Genomic DNA, 17139 nt, shown 5'->3' with positions numbered 1-17139 from the left:
GGACACAGAAAGGAATTGGCAAGAATACCAGAGGCGCAAAACACCAGCTACTGGTAGACAGAACAATCAGCCGAGACTGCAAGACCAGACTGACCAACCTGTGCACTGCCTGGATTGATTACAAGAAGGCCTATGACTCAATGCCCCACAGCTGGATACTGGAATGCCTAGAATTGTACAAGATCAATGGGACCCTAAGAGCCTTCATCAGGAACTCAATGGGGATGTGGCGTACAACACTAGAGGCCAACTCCAAGCCCATAGCACAAGTCACCATCAAGTGCGGGATCTACCAAGGAGATGCTCTGTCCCCACTGCTGTTCTGCATAGGCCTGAACCCCCTCAGTGAGATCATTAACAAGACTGGCTACGGATACCGACTACGGAACGGAGCAGTTGTCAGCCACCTCCTGTACATGGATGACATCAAGCTGTATGCCAAGAGTGAACGAGACATCGATTCACTGATCCACACTACCAGGCTATACAGCAATGACATTGGAATGTCGTTCGGACTGGAGAAGTGTAGTCGGATGGTAACAAAGAGAGGGAAGGTAGTCAGAACTGAGGGGATTGAACTACCAGAAGGCAACATTGCAGATATAGAGGACAGTTACAAGTACTTGGGGATCCCGCAGGCGAATGGGAACCATGAAGAGGCCGCTAGAAAAGCTGCAACCACCAAGTACCTGCAGAGGGTCAGGCAAGTCCTGAGGAGTCAGCTGAATGGTAAGAACAAGATCCGGGCCATCAACACGTACGCCCTGCCCGTGATCAGGTACCCTGCTGGGGTAATAGGCTGGCCAAAGGAGGAGATAGAAGCCACTGACATAAAGACAAGAAAGCTCCTTACCATGCATGGAGGGTTTCACCCCAAGTCCAGCACCCTGAGGCTGTACGCTAAGCGGAAGGAAGGGGGCCGGGGACTGGTGAGTGTCAGCACCACAGTCCAGGATGAGACAACAAACATCCAAGAATACATTGGGAAGATGGCCCCAACTGACCGAGTGCTCAGTGAATACCTCAGGCAGCAGAAACCCAAGAAAGAGGAGGGAGACGAGGAACCATCATGGAAGGACAGGGCCCTGCACGGTATGTACCACCGGCAGATAGAGGAGGTGGCTGATATCCAGAAATCCTACCAGTGGCTGGACAAAGCTGGACTGAAAGACAGCACAGAGGCACTAATCATGGCAGCACAAGAACAAGCTCTGAGCACAAGATCCATAGAGGCTGGGGTCTATCACACCAGGCAAGACCCCAGGTGCAGGCTGTGTAAAGATGCCCCAGAGACAATCCAGCACATAACAGCAGGGTGCAAGATGCTAGCAGGCAAGGCATACATGGAACGCCATAACCAAGTGGCCGGCATAGTGTACAGGAACATCTGTGCCGAGTATAACCTGGAAGTCCCGAGGTCAAAATGGGAGATGCCCCCAAGGGTGGTGGAGAATGACCGAGCTAAGATCCTGTGGGACTTCCAGATACAGACGGACAAAATGGTGGTGGCTAACCAACCGGACATAGTGGTGGTAGACAAACAGAAGAAGACGGCCGTAGTGATCGATGTAGCGGTTCCGAATGACAGCAATATCAGGAAGAAGGAACACGAGAAGCTGGAGAAATACCAAGGGCTCAGAGAAGAGCTCGAGAGGATGTGGAGGGTGAAGGTAACGGTGGTCCCCGTGGTAATCGGAGCACTAGGTGCGGTGACCCCCAAGATAGGCGAGTGGCTCCAGCAGATCCCGGGAACAACATCGGAGATCTCTGTCCAGAAGAGTGCAGTCCTGGGAACAGCTAAGATACTGCGCAGGACCCTCAAGCTCCCAGGCCTCTGGTAGAGGACCCGAGCTTGAAGGATAAACCGCCCGCAGGGGGCGTGCTGAGTGTTTTTTATATATATATATATATATATATAACTTAATTTTTACCTTTCTTTGTTTATTATCATATAAACAGTACAGTGATTACATGCATTATATACAGTGATATATATATATATATATATCACTGTATATAATGCATGTAATCACTGTACTGTTTATATGATAATAAACAAAGAAAGGTAAAAATTAAGTTAGTTAAATATATCAATTAATTTGCAGACATGACCTTTTTGTACCCTTCCTGCCACTAAGCAAGAGTTCTAGCATTTGCAGCCCAATAATAAAACTAAAAACATGGCAGACCAAATCCAGCCTCAAGTTTAGACTTAGATAGATCAACTTTTGATATCCTATGATTTTTATAGCCCCAAACAAATGGTAATACTACTGACTCGATCATTTGAAAAATTGCTTATTCAAAAAGATAGGTACGTTTAAAAACAGACATAAGAATTTAGGGAGAGAAACCATTTTGATTGCATTTATGCGACTCATCATGCAAATAGGGAGAGCCCTCCATTTCTCAATGTCCTTTTACAGTTTTTTCAACTTGTTCAAGATAATTCAACTTAAAGATCAATTTAGGATCATTGGGCAAAAGAACACCAAGGTATTTAAGTCTGTCTGTAATTTTCTTTCTTTCTTTCTTTTTAAATTATAAATATGTATTTATTTGATTTGATTTTCGGTTGTTACAGACAGGACAGACATGACTGGGGGATAAGACAGGGAGAAAGAATGAAAGAAAGAGAGGGGGAGAAAGAAAAATAGAGGGGAGAAGAGATGGTGAGAAAGGTACGCAAGATCGACAGCGCACAATGTGCTTTGAGGTAGCAGCCAAGAAAGGTGTAGTTTGTGTCTGTGAAAACCCGTGTGTTCGCCTGTGTGCACACCTGTGTGGATCAGCATGCTTGTATTCAAAAGGTTTCTCCATGTAACGATCTGTGGGGTGTGTGGAGTGTGGGGAGCCATAGCCCAGTCCCCCAGGGCATGAAGCATGTATGGAGGAGATCCAGGCCCCAGACATCCAGAGGCCCCAGAATATGAGGACCCAAGGAGGACCACCAGGGGGGCAACCGTGCCACCCTCCTGGGAAGAGCTGAGGAGAGCCCTAAACAAGAGATCACCCAGCAGCCACAGAGCAGAGGCCAGAGGGAGTTGCAGTGGCCAGCACCTCCTCCCAGCCCCCCTACCCAGACGGTTAACAGAAGATCCCAGACATCCCTCCACCTGCTCATATGTAGTGTTGCTGCGTCCTGTTCTTAAGTGCATTTAATTATTATTGTCTGTAATTTTAAAAAGCAAAGTTTTCAAGAAATCAACATCCAGGTTTGCAGTTAAAGCCACAAACTCACTCTTCTACCAGTTAATTGCATAACAAACAACCTCACCAGATCTAATAGTACAGGAACAGATCGCTCAGGATTTGACAGGACCAAAACTGCATATATATTCCACAATCACATAGGGATGGGTGTGTGTGTGTGTGTGTGTGTGTGTGTGTGTGTGTGTGTGTGTGTGTGTGTGTGTGTGTGTGGGGTGGGGGGGGGGGGGGGGGGCTCGTGTTTACTGATGTTTGTTGCATTTGAAATTATCTGACAGTTAAAATGTTTTATTATTTGTATTGCTCAAAATGACAGCGTGTAATCTGTTTGTATTTAATTAAATATTTGAGTTTAGGGTTTAATGGGGTTTTTTGATTTTCTTCTTTAGTGTTTAGTTTATTAACAAACTAGATTGTACTGCATCGGTTGTGATTTATGATTGTGTTTGTTTTGTTACCCCTCATGTGTCACAATGGTCTGATCAGCCATTATATATACCCTTGTATGTTATTTCATGTTTAGGTCAATTATGTATGTTTGGGCAGTCATTTGGTCAGTTAAGTTTGCAGTGTTTGCCTGAGTTCAGTTTTGTTTCTTTGACCTCTTTTATGAGCTCAACATTTATTACTCTTGTAAATATAATTTTTGGGGTTAAATAAATGGAAACTATATTTTTCTAATAATTCCTGGGACTCCTGTTTTTCAACTCGGTCCATCACACACACTCTAGATCTTGTTTTAACATACGACATAGAAACTGAACATTTAACAGATAGCTCGTAAGCTGGAGATGAAATGGTGTGCAAAAATGTAATAGCTCATCATTTAGCCTGCTTTATTAAAAAAGCTAGAACATCTTACTATTCATTACTGATTGAAGAAAATAAGAACAACCCTGAGTTTCACTTCAGCACTGTAGCCAGACTGACCAAAAAGTCAGAGTACCATTTAGCCAACCATTCCCATTCCTAGCCTCCATTTCTTGATGGTTTTGAGATAGAACAGGCTTCAGACTGACCTCCTAGTGTCCTTCTACCGTGCCACTATCGAGAGTGCGCTGGACAGGCTCGGTCGTTGTGTCCTTGGGCAAGACACTTCAACTGTTGCCTATTGGTGGTGGTCAGAAGGCCCGGTGGCGCCAGTGTCCGGCAGCCTCGCTTCTGTCAGTGCGTCCCAGGGTGGCTGTGGCTACAATGTAGCTTGCCATCACCAGTGTGTGAATGGGTGGATGACTGGATGTGTAAAGCGCTTTGGGGTCCGAAAAGCGCTATGCAAATACAGGCCTTTTACCATTTCACCCCTATTTATTTTATTATATAACTGCCCTTGTATACACCCACAATGTTTCTGTTTCAATGTTTCTTACGCATACACCATGTATATAGTTGGTTATTTTTTTCCCTCGTTGTACATTGTTTTCTCTTCTTTACTTTCATTGCATCTCCAGCCCACATCTCCAGCCACTGTACTTAAGGGAAGTTGGGACAATGTAAAAGACTTTCTTTAGGCAATTGCATTTGAATTACCTAAATTCATGACAGGCATTCAAGCAGTAATGCCTGGACTGAGAAACAAACACACCAAGCTTCTGTGTTGTTTGAGCCAGAGACTGGACTTGTGGATGAACAATACAAACATTTTATGTTTATTATGTCAGTAATGTAACTTGCAATAAAAAGTTATGGGAAGCTTAGACTTAGTTTCAGAATAATTACATCTGATACTTTGTTTTATTGAAAAGGTTATTAAAGTTTTAAATTGTATGACAAATAAAATAATAAATTACTAAAAAAACACCAGCTACAATATTGGTAATATGTGTGTTGTTCAGCAGAACAGTGTCCAGTATGTTAGTTGATATACTTTATTTACATTTGAAAACAAAAGTTGGCATTACAAGGAGCGTTTTTAATTCTTAATTTTTAAATAAACATGCTGTTATGATATTTTGATACCACGGTAAGCATTTACGGGATATTGTTTTATACAGGAAAACTGTTACTCAATAAGGCTCATCTACTAGTTGTTTTTCTCTTTCTCTGTGACCCAAGAATTAATGTGTAGGACTCACAAGCTGGTACCCCAAGGTCGAAAACACCACAGAGATGAGACCACTTCCTTACTCCCATCCTCCCTTCCTTATCTCTTAGAAAAAGGCTCGTTAAAGGCTAGGTGGTTTGTCTCAGAATTCACTAATGAAAGAACTCTGTATTTTATGTCTAGGAGTGTATTTTGCTGGGATGATCATAAATTATAGCTGAACTGATAAACTACACAAGGGATACTTTGCTCAGAAGGCAGGAAGACGTTTCCTTATTTAGTCTGTACCGGTTTGAACTGGGAAAGCTGACACACGAACCTTTTTTCTCTATATAAACTGCTGTGTATCAAATAAACCTTTGAGTTGATTCTGGGAAAGCAATCTGAACAGTTTCTGTATCACTTTGTTCTCCTAGCTGCTCCCGATATCGTAACTAACCCCGCTGAACGGCATACCTGAGTGTTACTTTGAATAATTAGGAGTCTTATAAGGAAAGGACAAACTCTGCTTATCGCTCACGCCACGGAGGAAACCCGGGAAGGCAATTTCCTTCACATGCAGTGTTTATATTAAGTGTTGAATTAGAAAAAGATTCAAGGATATTATGTCAGACAATGGCAGTAAGAAACATAGTGTTAAAATAGCTGTATATAGCATTATCTCTTTGATCTGAAGATTAATCTGGAGAAGAGGTCAAAGGTCAGTTATCGTTATGGGGTCTTGCTATATGCTATGACACAAACATAACACAGTTGTAAATATCATAGTTTCTAGGCTCTAAGGCTTTTTGTCAGTTTAATAGTGAGCTTTACAAGATTGATGTTCGTGCTCAAGGTTGGCACAGTTCGCTTATGACCACTACGGTGTGTTCACACCGAACGCGATGGACGCGAATAGAGCGTCAGGTTTACATGTAAAGTCAATGGAAAGGCGCGATGACGCGCGATTGCGGGTCCCGCGAAAATTCGGAAGCAGATTTGCGTCGCGAAAACGCGAAAACGCGTGAAACGCGCGTCAGTGTAGCGCGTCTGGCGCGTTTGACTCGCGAATAAAACCACGCGCGTGAGTTTTTGTGTTGCATTTTGTGCATACGCGCGTTTCGCGTCTACCGCTCGAGTTGGAAAAATCTGAACTCCAGCGTCAAATCGCGCCGCGACAACCAATCAGGAGCCTGGTGATGTGGCTGTTACCTAGGTCAAAGGGGCAGATCCAGCCAAAGCCTTTCATACTTCAATGGAGGGGAAGGCTAATCAATGCGGTAGCAAACAACTCGGAGCTGTACAACACCAGCTGCTTTCAGTACCGAGACAGGAATAAAAAGGACCGAGCTTGGAGGAAGATATGTGAAGAGATCGGGCAACCTGGTAAGTTCATTCATTTCTCTTTTGAAAGTTTTCACTGACCCGGGGAAGCCGCACAAAAGCTAGCAAGCCACCGCTATTTTCCCACTGACGTACAAATACCGTTCTGCTTTTATGCATGTTATCATTTAGGAATATATTTTATTGTTTATTAATAAACAGCACACAGTGGTCCCGCTGTTCATCCGTCACTGCTTTGCTTTTTCGCTGATTTTTTATTGCACAGTACAGCATTGCATTCTGCAGCCTGATTGACAAATCTCCTGCGCTTGCCAAATTTATCACGTTTGGTTTTGATAACCATCGCGTCCAATAGAAAAAACAGCACAAAAACACCCATAACTATGAGCCTCATTCGGAAATAGACACCTGCACCGTGAGGGAAAAAGGCGCACGAAAGTGGCGGGCAGATGAAGACAAACCGCGGCATAATAATACTTTTACGTTTTGCAATCTACAAAGGTTTGCACTTTGAGAATCAATTGTGAGAACTGTGACCAGGGGCTAGTTATTCTGAGAACCCCTGCAATAAATGAGGGACCACTGTCTACTCTACGATTATTATATCGAACCTGTTAACATTTAATACTGTATTGATAGAACCAACTGATTCTGCAGCAGAGCATCCCCAGTCCCTGAGCTCCTGCTGCTGCACCCACAGATATGTACAGCAAGCACTGATACCTTTTTAGTCGGTGGGATTCCCTTGTGATCACCTTTACTAAATATCTACAACCAATCTGATTATATCCTGTTATTGTTTTTTTTTTTTTTCAATGTTGAAATTAAAATCTAGTAGCAGCCTTCTCATTTCTTTGTGTTTTGTGCTGTTTTACAGGCCCACAGAGGAGGACGGCTCCGAGGCAGATGAGGGACGGGTCCCAGGACGGTCCATCGGCGGTGGAGCTGGCCATCCTGGAGTCCCTGAAGAGGCCACACCAGTCTCCAATGGAGCATTTCCTCCTCAGCCTTGTTCCTGCTCTGGAGAGCAGCTGGTCCTTTTTATTCCTGTCTCTCTGTAAATTCTTATATTTTATATATTTATGTTTAATGTTTTTCTGTTTGAGACTTTTAATATTATTTCAAATAAATGTTTATAATGACTAATGTCTCAGTTCTACTACACAGCAAATGTTGGCACACGACTTGACACATGTAGAATTTATTTCATATTATACTAATGACAAAATATACTGATACAGTGGGATGCAGAAGTTTGGGCAACCTTGTTAATAGACATTATTTTCCTGTATAAATTGTTGGTTGTTACAATAAAAAATGTCAGTTAAATATCATACAGGAGACACACACAGTGATATTTGAGAAGTGAAAAGAAGTTTACTGGATTTACAGAAAGTGTGCAATAATTGTTTAAACAAAATCAAGCAGGTGCATCAATTTGGGCACCACAAAAAAGAAATGAAATGAATATTTAGTGTATATCAATGTGTGTGTCTCCTATATGATATATGGGGTGCCTTTGTCTGGATGTGCTTCCCATCCAGAGCTGCACAGCACAGAGGAAAGTTCCAGCGCTCCTGGAATCCCTCTGTGATGGAGCGCCAGTCTCCAGGTGAAGGCACAGCCATGAAGTCGTCCACTAGACAGTCCCAGATGGACGTCGCTGCCTGGGGGGTGATCTGGCTCACCGTGGACACACCGACTCTGAAACTGAACGCGATGGTCCTGAAGGAGTCCCCGGTGACAAGGAACCTGGACAAAATTGTTCAAAATCAGTATTATGTGTACTGCAGTTACAAAATACATCATTCAAATTCCAAAATACTTTTGTGATGTCAGATTTAAATCACAAAACATGAATCTTACATAAAACCTTTTGTAATTATAAGGATAATTACAAAATGTATATTAGATAATATCTAAAACAGTTGTGTTTTGTTTTAACTTTAACATATCATAATTTGATTGGTAGCAACTTTCACAACTACAGTGAGCCAATCACTCATAATTCCTAAACATGTCAATCAGGTAGGAATGAAGTAAGACATTAATAGAAATAAAGAGTTGTATGTTGACATGTAGCCCTTTCCTTGCTTAAATCATTAATATTTTTGAAAAATTAATCTGTGATAAGACATAGCTTATCAAGATAGAACCATGTAACTAGAGATGAACCAAACTGTTCACAGTTTTATCTAACTCTGTTTTAATAAAGGCTGTGACCCCTGCTATAGAGTCTGACAGCTGCAGGGATTATATACAAATATTCAACTATCCCAGAATTAAACCAGGTCTAAATAAAAAGGAGTGAGTATCACTACAAGGTTAACTCAGTGGTCCTAATGCTACAGTTTGATATCAGCAAACACCGAGCGCATACATTGATGTGACACCACAGCCATGCTATCATTCAAACACTGATAACAGCATAAATCGAATTAAATCGGGACTTGATGAGACCTTCTGAGTATCACTAGAAATATTATAAAGAGTCGTCTCTGTACCACAGTTTGCTTTCAGTAAACACCGACAGCATTCACTGTTAGCATAGCACATCCATGTTAGCAGTGTATAACTGGATGGATTAGCATATTAGCACAGATATCAATAAAGGACTACCGTATTAAATAGTTTTACTAACCTCAGGCAGACGGACAGGCGCTCTGCAGGTGGGATTGAGCGTCTGTAGTTGGTGTCTAGGCGGGCAATGCTGGGACCGACGAGGGAAAGCAGGTCCTCAAACTGGCCGACGGTGATAGCGCTGGAATCGGCCGTCATCCAGGCGCAGCTCCTGGAGCAAGTGGTGAAACTCACCAAACTTGATAAATTTGTTAATACTTTTAGCTAAATTTTATATCCATAAATGTAAGTTTACTAACAAAACACCATATTTCTGTCATTATTTTAAGGATGTGGAAATGTACATACAATCAATATCAGACTCCACCAACAAAAAGGCTCTCAAAACAATTTATGTATGTGAATTTTTGCGTGTATTCTTATAATTGTTACCTTTTTCTTTTACCCCTGGCTTTGTGTGTTCATGTTCTGTTGTTTTGTATACTTCATCTGTTCGTATGTTGTATACTCATTGTTTGTTAAATAAAGTTTATTTAAAAAAAAAACAAAAAAACAAAAAAAAAACTCACCAAACTGCTCATGCCTCTGGAGGACCTGATGGACCCAGGTACGGCGAGGACGTCTTTTACGCTGCTGCTCTGCTCTCCACAGTACATAGAGAAGGGAGACTCTCTCTTCAAGCGCTAGCTCGATAGCTGCCATCTTGCAAAGATACCGGTCTGGCACAACTCCCTCCCACATTCCTCCCACATTTGATTTTTCTTGGACACGCGTTGAGACGCGAATGTACACGCGTCAAATTAGGGGCGTTTGGGGCGTTTTATTCGCGTCCATCGCGTTCGGCTAATTAGCGCGGCTAGCATTTTAATATCTGTTAAATGGTGTCATTGCTAACATATACCTGTTTTACAGCATGGTGAGTAGCGAGAACGCTAAGTTATTGTTAGCTTTGATAAGAAAAATGTGAAGATGTAATATTACCATGAGCTATATGCTAATGTTATTCACTCAAGCAAACATCTCAGTTACTGATTTGCTGCTTTCTAATATCTATGTTTATTTCTGGATATACCTATACCTACGTGCTTATATTACATCCCATATAAAGGGTGACAACGGCAGTAACTATAAATGACCATAAATTAACTGTAAATTACATTGCAGTGAGCTCCATTCTTATAGTTTTATTACGTGCACACGCAGTTGGCAACCGTAACCAAGGCGAGTGTTTAAATGCACTTCCACAACGTTCCATTCGTTCTTTTGTGCTGGCTCGTGAACTTGTCTTGACCTGCTCCAAACTCAGCTTGTGGAAAGATAACTTTTGGAGAATATTTCTACAGAAAGCGGAATTTACTAGAAAGCGACAGTACAAACGACTCGAAGAAGTCGTTTGTACTGTCGCTTTATGACGTGTTTCATAACAGCAAAGCTGGCTGGCTCGTCGTGGATCCGGACTCATTGAAAGTCACCTGGCTGGTACGTTTCAAAGATTCTTCAATTATTTTAAGAGTCACTAGACAACTATAATAATTTAACAAGTTCCAGTGTGAATATCAAATTTTAATGTGATCAAAATATGTGTATTCCAAGATTTTTCCCGGTAAATTGCGTGTATGCTTTAAATTTTGCGGGACAGCTGTAGAATTCATTAATGAGTGGCGGATGAATGTGAAAAAAGGTGTTACTTTGATTGAAGGCTTCAAATTTGACACTGCCCCCCAATAAAATGGTTAAACTAGCTTAACGGACAAAGATTCTTAAAATACTCCCCAAAAAAAGAATAAAAATAAAATCAGTTTCTATGGTAACAGCATTTCGTCACAATGATAGAACATGCAGGTGAACACACCAGATCCCCTGTAGCTCCTGACATCATTTTCTTCTCTGGATCAAAAGCTTCATTAGGTAAACTATAACGTTTTTTCCCAGCTACATAACGCAGTGATAAAAAAAATAATCAAAATAAAATAATATAAAAATAATATTGAAAACATTAAGCATAGTCAAAATAATCATGAAGTCAAACCTTTATGTGTGTGTTTTATTTTGTGTTTTATTTTAAAAATATGTGCTTGGAGTTCCACTGCCTTTGTTTGTATTGGGAACATTTAGGACATGAAATTGGTACATTAAACTTCTGATGCTGTTTCAAAATGTGTTACATTGTTAATGAAAGAATCGTAATAAATAAATAAATAAATAAGAGAATGAGCTGCCTAGTTAGTTATACATTTCCTGTAGTATAATTATGTAACAAGCTATTTATGTCCAGTTATTTAAAAATGAGTACCTATTATCCATTACCGACTCCAACGTAGTGTTTGCATAAAGGTTTAAAAAGGACAAATAAAACAAAATGAATGTATACAAAATAAAATAGTGTTACCATAAAAGTGTAGTGTGCACAGAGTGAGCTGCCTTGGGGGAGGTTTGGTGCTCTTCTATTAAAAATGGATGCTTCACTTAATGATGTGAACTTAGTTGACATCTTTTGATCTCACATGAAAAAGTCGAAGTGTCACTCAGTCTGACATAAATGTAGCCTAAAATGCTCTTCTGTCATCATCTGCTCAAACTAACAGATGTAGGTCTGTTGCTTTAGCACTGGCTGTTTATTACATTCCTAATGTTATTTTAAACTTGTTTCCTTACAGACTGTCTTGACTATGTGGTTGAGCGTCCTGCAGAAGAAGGCCTTCCTCAAGTCATCAGGATCCTGGATGACAGTCTCCTGAACGCCATCTCTTCTGATGAAGCACAGGACACTGATGCCCAGCGTGTCGGTGACGGTGAGTATATCCCTCCCTCAGTCTTCCCCTTTTCTCATAAAGAACTGGATGCTGATGCGTGTCAGCGAAGTGCAAGATGAAAAAACCCTCCCTGAAAATGAGGAATCAATGCTGGAAAGTCATTTTATTACTTTTAGGTCTGTTTGTTGCAAATCTCTTTCACTTGTCTTTATGTCTTGTAATATTTAAGTGTGTATTTATGTCTTGTATTGCTGGTAAGTAACTTTCTTGCACTGAGGTCTGTTTATTGCAAATATCTTTGACTTGTTTTTATGTTCTATAATGTTTATATGTGTATGTATGTCTTGCATTGCTGGTAAGTAACTTTCTTACACTGAGGTCTGTTTGTTGCAAATATCTTTGACTTGTTTTTATGTCTTATAATGTTTATGTGTGTATTTATGTTTTGTATTGCTGGTAAGTAACTTTCTTACACTGAGGTCTGTTTATTGCAAATATCTTTGATCTGTTTTTTTATGTCTTATAATGTTTATGTGTGTAAGTATGTCTTGTAATGTTTATGTATGTATTTATGTCTTGTATTGCTGGTAAGTAACTTTCTTACACTGAGGTCTGTTTATTGCAAATATCTTTGACTTGTTTTTATGTCTCATAATGTTTATCTCTGTATTTATGTCTTGTATTGCTGGTAAGTAACTTTCTTGCACTGAGGTCTGTTTATTGCAAATATCTTTGACTTGTTTTTATGTCTTATAATGTTTATGTGTATTTATGTCTTGTATCGCCGGTAAGTAACTTTCTTGCACTGAGGTCTGGTTGTTGCAAATATCTTTGACTTGTTTTTATGTCTTATAATGTTTATGTGTGTATTTATGTCTTGTATTGCTGGTAAGTAACTTTCTTGCACTGAGGTCTGGTTGTTGCAAATATGTTTGACTTGTTTTTATGTCTTATAATGTTTGTGTGTGTATTTATGTCTTGCATTTCTGGTAAGTAACTGTCTTGCACTGAGGTCTGTTTATTGCAAATATGTTTGACTTGTTTTTATGTCTTATAATGTTTGTGTGTGTATTTATGTCTTATAATGTTTATGTGTGCATGTATGTCTTGTATTTCTGGTAAGTAACTTTCTTGCACTGAGGTCTCTTTATTGCAAATATCTTTGACTTGTTTTTTTGTCTTATAATGTTTATGTGTGTATTTATGTCTTGTAATGTTTATGTGTGTATTTATGTCTTGTAATGTTTATGTGTGTATTTATGTTTTGTATTGCTGGTAAGTAACTTTCTTACACTGAGGTCTGTTTATTGCAAATATCTTTGATCTGTTTTTTTATGTCTTATAATGTTTATGTGTGTAAGTATGTCTTGTAATGTTTATGTGTGTATTTATGTTTTGTATTGCTGGTAAGTAACTTTCTTACACTGAGGTCTGTTTATTGCAAATATCTTTGATCTGTTTTTTTATGTCTTATAGTGTTTATGTGTGTATTTATGTCTTGTATTGCTGGTAAGTAACTTTCTTACACTGAGGTCTGTTTATTGCAAATATCTTTGACTTGTTTTTATGTCCTATAATGTTTATGTGTGTATTTATGTCTTGTATTGCTGGTAAGTAACTTTCTTGCACTGAGGTCTGGTTGTTGCAAATATGTTTGACTTGTTTTTATGTCTTATAATGTTTGTGTGTGTATTTATGTCTTGCATTTCTGGTAAGTAACTGTCTTGCACTGAGGTCTGTTTATTGCAAATATGTTTGACTTGTTTTTTTGTCTTATAATGTTTATGTGTGTATTTATGTCTTGTAATGTTTATGTGTGTATTTATGTCTTGTAATGTTTATGTGTGTATTTATGTCTTGTAATGTTTATGTGTGTATTTATGTTTTGTATTGCTGGTAAGTAACTTTCTTACACTGAGGTCTGTTTATTGCAAATATCTTTGACTTGTTTTTATGTCTTATAATGTTTATGTGTATTTATGTCTTGTATCGCCGGTAAGTAACTTTCTTGCACTGAGGTCTGGTTGTTGCAAATATCTTTGACTTGTTTTTATGTCTTATAATGTTTATTTGTGTATTTATGTCTTGTATCGCCGGTAAGTAACTTTCTTGCACTGAGGTCTGGTTGTTGCAAATATGTTTGACTTGTTTTTATGTCTTATAATGTTTGTGTGTGTTTATATGTCTTATAATGTTTGTGTGTGTATTTATGTCTTATAATGTTTATGTGTGCATGTATGTCTTGTATTTCTGGTAAGTAACTTTCTTGCACTGAGGTCTCTTTATTGCAAATATCTTTGACTTGTTTTTATGTCTCATAATGTTTATCTCTGTATTTATGTCTTGTATTGCTGGTAAGTAACTTTCTTGCACTGAGGTCTGTTTGTTGCAAATATCTTTGATTTGTTTTTATGTCTTATAATGTTTATGTGTGTATTTATGTCTTATAATGTTTATGTGTGTATTTAATTCTTGTATTGCTGGTAAGTAACTTTCTTGCACTGAGGTCTGATTATTGCACATATCTTTGACTTGTTTTTATGTCTTATAATGTTTATGTGTGTATTTATGTCTTGTATTTCTGGTAAGTAACTTTCTTGCACTGAGGTCTGGTTGTTGCAAATATCTTTGACTTGTTTTTATGTCTTATAATGTTTATGTGTGTATTTATGTCTTGTATTTCTGGTAAGTAACTTTCTTGCACTGAGGTCTGATTATTGCACATATCTTTGACTTGTTTTTATGTCTTATAATGTTTATGTGTGTATTTATGTCTTGTATTGCCGGTAAGTAACTTTCTTGCACTGAGGTCTGTTTATTGCAAATATCTTTGACTTGTTTTTATGTCTTATAATGTTTATGTGCGCATGTATGTCTTGTATTGCTGTTAAGTAACTTTCTTGCACTGTCTGTTTATTGCAAGTATCTTTGATCTGTTTTTTTGTCTTGTAATGTTTATGTGTGTATTTATGTCTTGTATTGCTGGTAAGTAACTTTCTTGCACTGAGGTCTGTTTATTGCAAATATCTTTGACTTGTTTTTATGTCTTATAATGTTTATGTGTATTTATGTCTTGTATCGCCGGTAAGTAACTTTCTTGCACTGAGGTCTGGTTATTGCAAATATCTTTGACTTGTTTTTATGTCTTATAATGTTTATTTGTGTATTTATGTCTTGTATCGCCGGTAAGTAACTTTCTTGCACTGAGGTCTGGTTGTTGCAAATATGTTTGACTTGTTTTTTTGTCTTATAATGTTTATGTGTGTATTTATGTCTTGTAATGTTTATGTGTGTATTTATGTTTTGTATTGCTGGTAAGTAACTTTCTTACACTGAGGTCTGTTTATTGCAAATATCTTTGATCTGTTTTTTTATGTCTTATAATGTTTATGTGTGTAAGTATGTCTTGTAATGTTTATGTATGTATTTATGTCTTGTATTGCTGGTAAGTAACTTTCTTACACTGAGGTCTGTTTATTGCAAATATCTTTGACTTGTTTTTATGTCTTATAATGTTTATGTGTGTATTTATGTCTTGTATTGCTGGTAAGTAACTTTCTTGCACTGAGGTCTGGTTGTTGCAAATATGTTTGACTTGTTTTTATGTCTTATAATGTTTGTGTGTGTATTTATGTCTTGCATTTCTGGTAAGTAACTTTCTTGCACTGAGGTCTGGTTGTTGCAAATATGTTTGACTTGTTTTTATGTCTTATAATGTTTGTGTGTGTATTTATGTCTTGCATTTCTGGTAAGTAACTGTCTTACACTGAGGTCTGTTTATTGCAAATATCTTTGACTTGTTTTTATGTCTTATAATGTTTATGTGTGTATTTATGTCTTGTATTGCTGGTAAGTAACTTTCTTGCACTGAGGTCTGGTTGTTGCAAATATGTTTGACTTGTTTTTATGTCTTATAATGTTTATGTGTGTATTTATGTCTTGTATTTCTGGTAAGTAACTTTCTTGCACTGAGGTCTGGTTGTTGCACATATCTTTGACTTGTTTTTATGTCTTATAATGTTTATGTGTGTATTTATGTCTTGTATTTCTGGTAAGTAACTTTCTTGCACTGAGGTCTGATTATTGCACATATCTTTGACTTGTTTTTATGTCTTATAATGTTTATGTGTGTATTTATGTCTTGTATTGCCGGTAAGTAACTTTCTTGCACTGAGCCTGTTTGTTGCAAACATCTTTGACTTGTTTTTATGTCTTATAATGTTTATGTGCGCATGTATGTCTTGTATTGCTGTTAAGTAACTTTCTTGCACTGTCTGTTTATTGCAAGTATCTTTGATCTGTTTTTTTGTCTTGTAATGTTTATGTGTGTATTTATGTCTTGTATTGCTGGTAAGTAACTTTCTTGCACTGAGGTCTGTTTATTGCAAATATCTTTGACTTGTTTTTATGTCTTATAATGTTTATGTGTATTTATGTCTTGTATCGCCGGTAAGTAACTTTCTTGCACTGAGGTCTGGTTATTGCAAATATCTTTGACTTGTTTTTATGTCTTATAATGTTTATTTGTGTATTTATGTCTTGTATCGCCGGTAAGTAACTTTCTTGCACTGAGGTCTGGTTGTTGCAAATATGTTTGACTTGTTTTTTTGTCTTATAATGTTTATGTGTGTATTTATGTCTTGTAATGTTTATGTGTGTATTTATGTCTTGTAATGTTTATGTGTGTATTTATGTCTTGTAATGTTTATGTGTGTATTTATGTTTTGTATTGCTGGTAAGTAACTTTCTTACACTGAGGTCTGTTTATTGCAAATATCTTTGATCTGTTTTTTTATGTCTTATAATGTTTATGTGTGTAAGTATGTCTTGTAATGTTTATGTATGTATTTATGTCTTGTATTGCTGGTAAGTAACTTTCTTACACTGAGGTCTGTTTATTGCAAATATCTTTGACTTGTTTTTATGTCTTATAATGTTTATGTGTGTATTTATGTCTTGTATTGCTGGTAAGTAACTTTCTTGCACTGAGGTCTGTTTATTGCAAATATCTTTGATCTGTTTTTTTATGTCTTATAATGTTTATGTGTGTAAGTATGTCTTGTAATGTTTATGTATGTATTTATGTCTTGTATTGCTGGTAAGTAACTTTCTTACACTGAGGTCTGTTTATTGCAAATATCTTTGACTTGTTTTTATGTCTTATAATGTTTATGTGTGTATTTATGTCTTGTATTGCTGGTAAGTAACTTTCTTGCACTGAGGTCTGTTTAT

The 17139-nt window shown here is 38.0% G+C and overlaps 1 protein-coding gene and 1 long non-coding RNA gene across 2 annotated transcripts; one reads left to right on the top strand and one right to left on the bottom strand.

Annotated features, from left to right (window-relative positions):
* The first annotated feature begins 6131 nt into the window (after nucleotides 1–6131).
* LOC308395770 lies at nucleotides 6132–7716 on the top strand. Its single transcript, XR_013971455.1, has 2 exons — nucleotides 6132–6616; nucleotides 7452–7716. It is a non-coding gene; the product is annotated as an uncharacterized lncRNA (long non-coding RNA).
* A 43-nt stretch (nucleotides 7717–7759) lies between these two features.
* On the bottom strand, nucleotides 7760–9858 carry LOC308395768 (uncharacterized protein). Its single transcript, XM_080880758.1, has 3 exons — nucleotides 9724–9858; nucleotides 9216–9392; nucleotides 7760–8326 (listed from the first exon to the last, which is right to left on the bottom strand). The coding sequence occupies exons 2-3, from the start codon at nucleotides 9350–9352 to the stop codon at nucleotides 8056–8058; spliced, it is 408 nt and encodes a 135-aa protein (XP_080736884.1). The 5' UTR covers nucleotides 9353–9392; nucleotides 9724–9858; the 3' UTR covers nucleotides 7760–8055.
* Nucleotides 9859–17139: the final 7281 nt, after the last annotated feature.

Source organism: Rhamphochromis sp. 'chilingali' (assembly GCF_963969265.1).
Source record: "Rhamphochromis sp. 'chilingali' genome assembly, chromosome: 4".
Lineage (NCBI taxonomy): Eukaryota > Metazoa > Chordata > Actinopteri > Cichliformes > Cichlidae > Rhamphochromis > Rhamphochromis sp. 'chilingali'.
This window is presented reverse-complemented; position numbering and strand designations above follow the sequence as displayed.

What these genes read in the sequence shown, in the direction of transcription:
- LOC308395768 (XM_080880758.1), bottom strand. Translation starts at nt 9,352, where the DNA reads ATGACGGCCGATTCCAGCGCTATCACCGTCGGCCAGTTTGAGGACCTG. An exon ending in CGCCTGTCCGTCTGCCTGAG is followed by an intron (nt 8,327 to 9,215) that starts GTTAGTAAAACT and finishes AATTTTGTCCAG; the next exon opens with GTTCCTTGTCACCGGGGACT.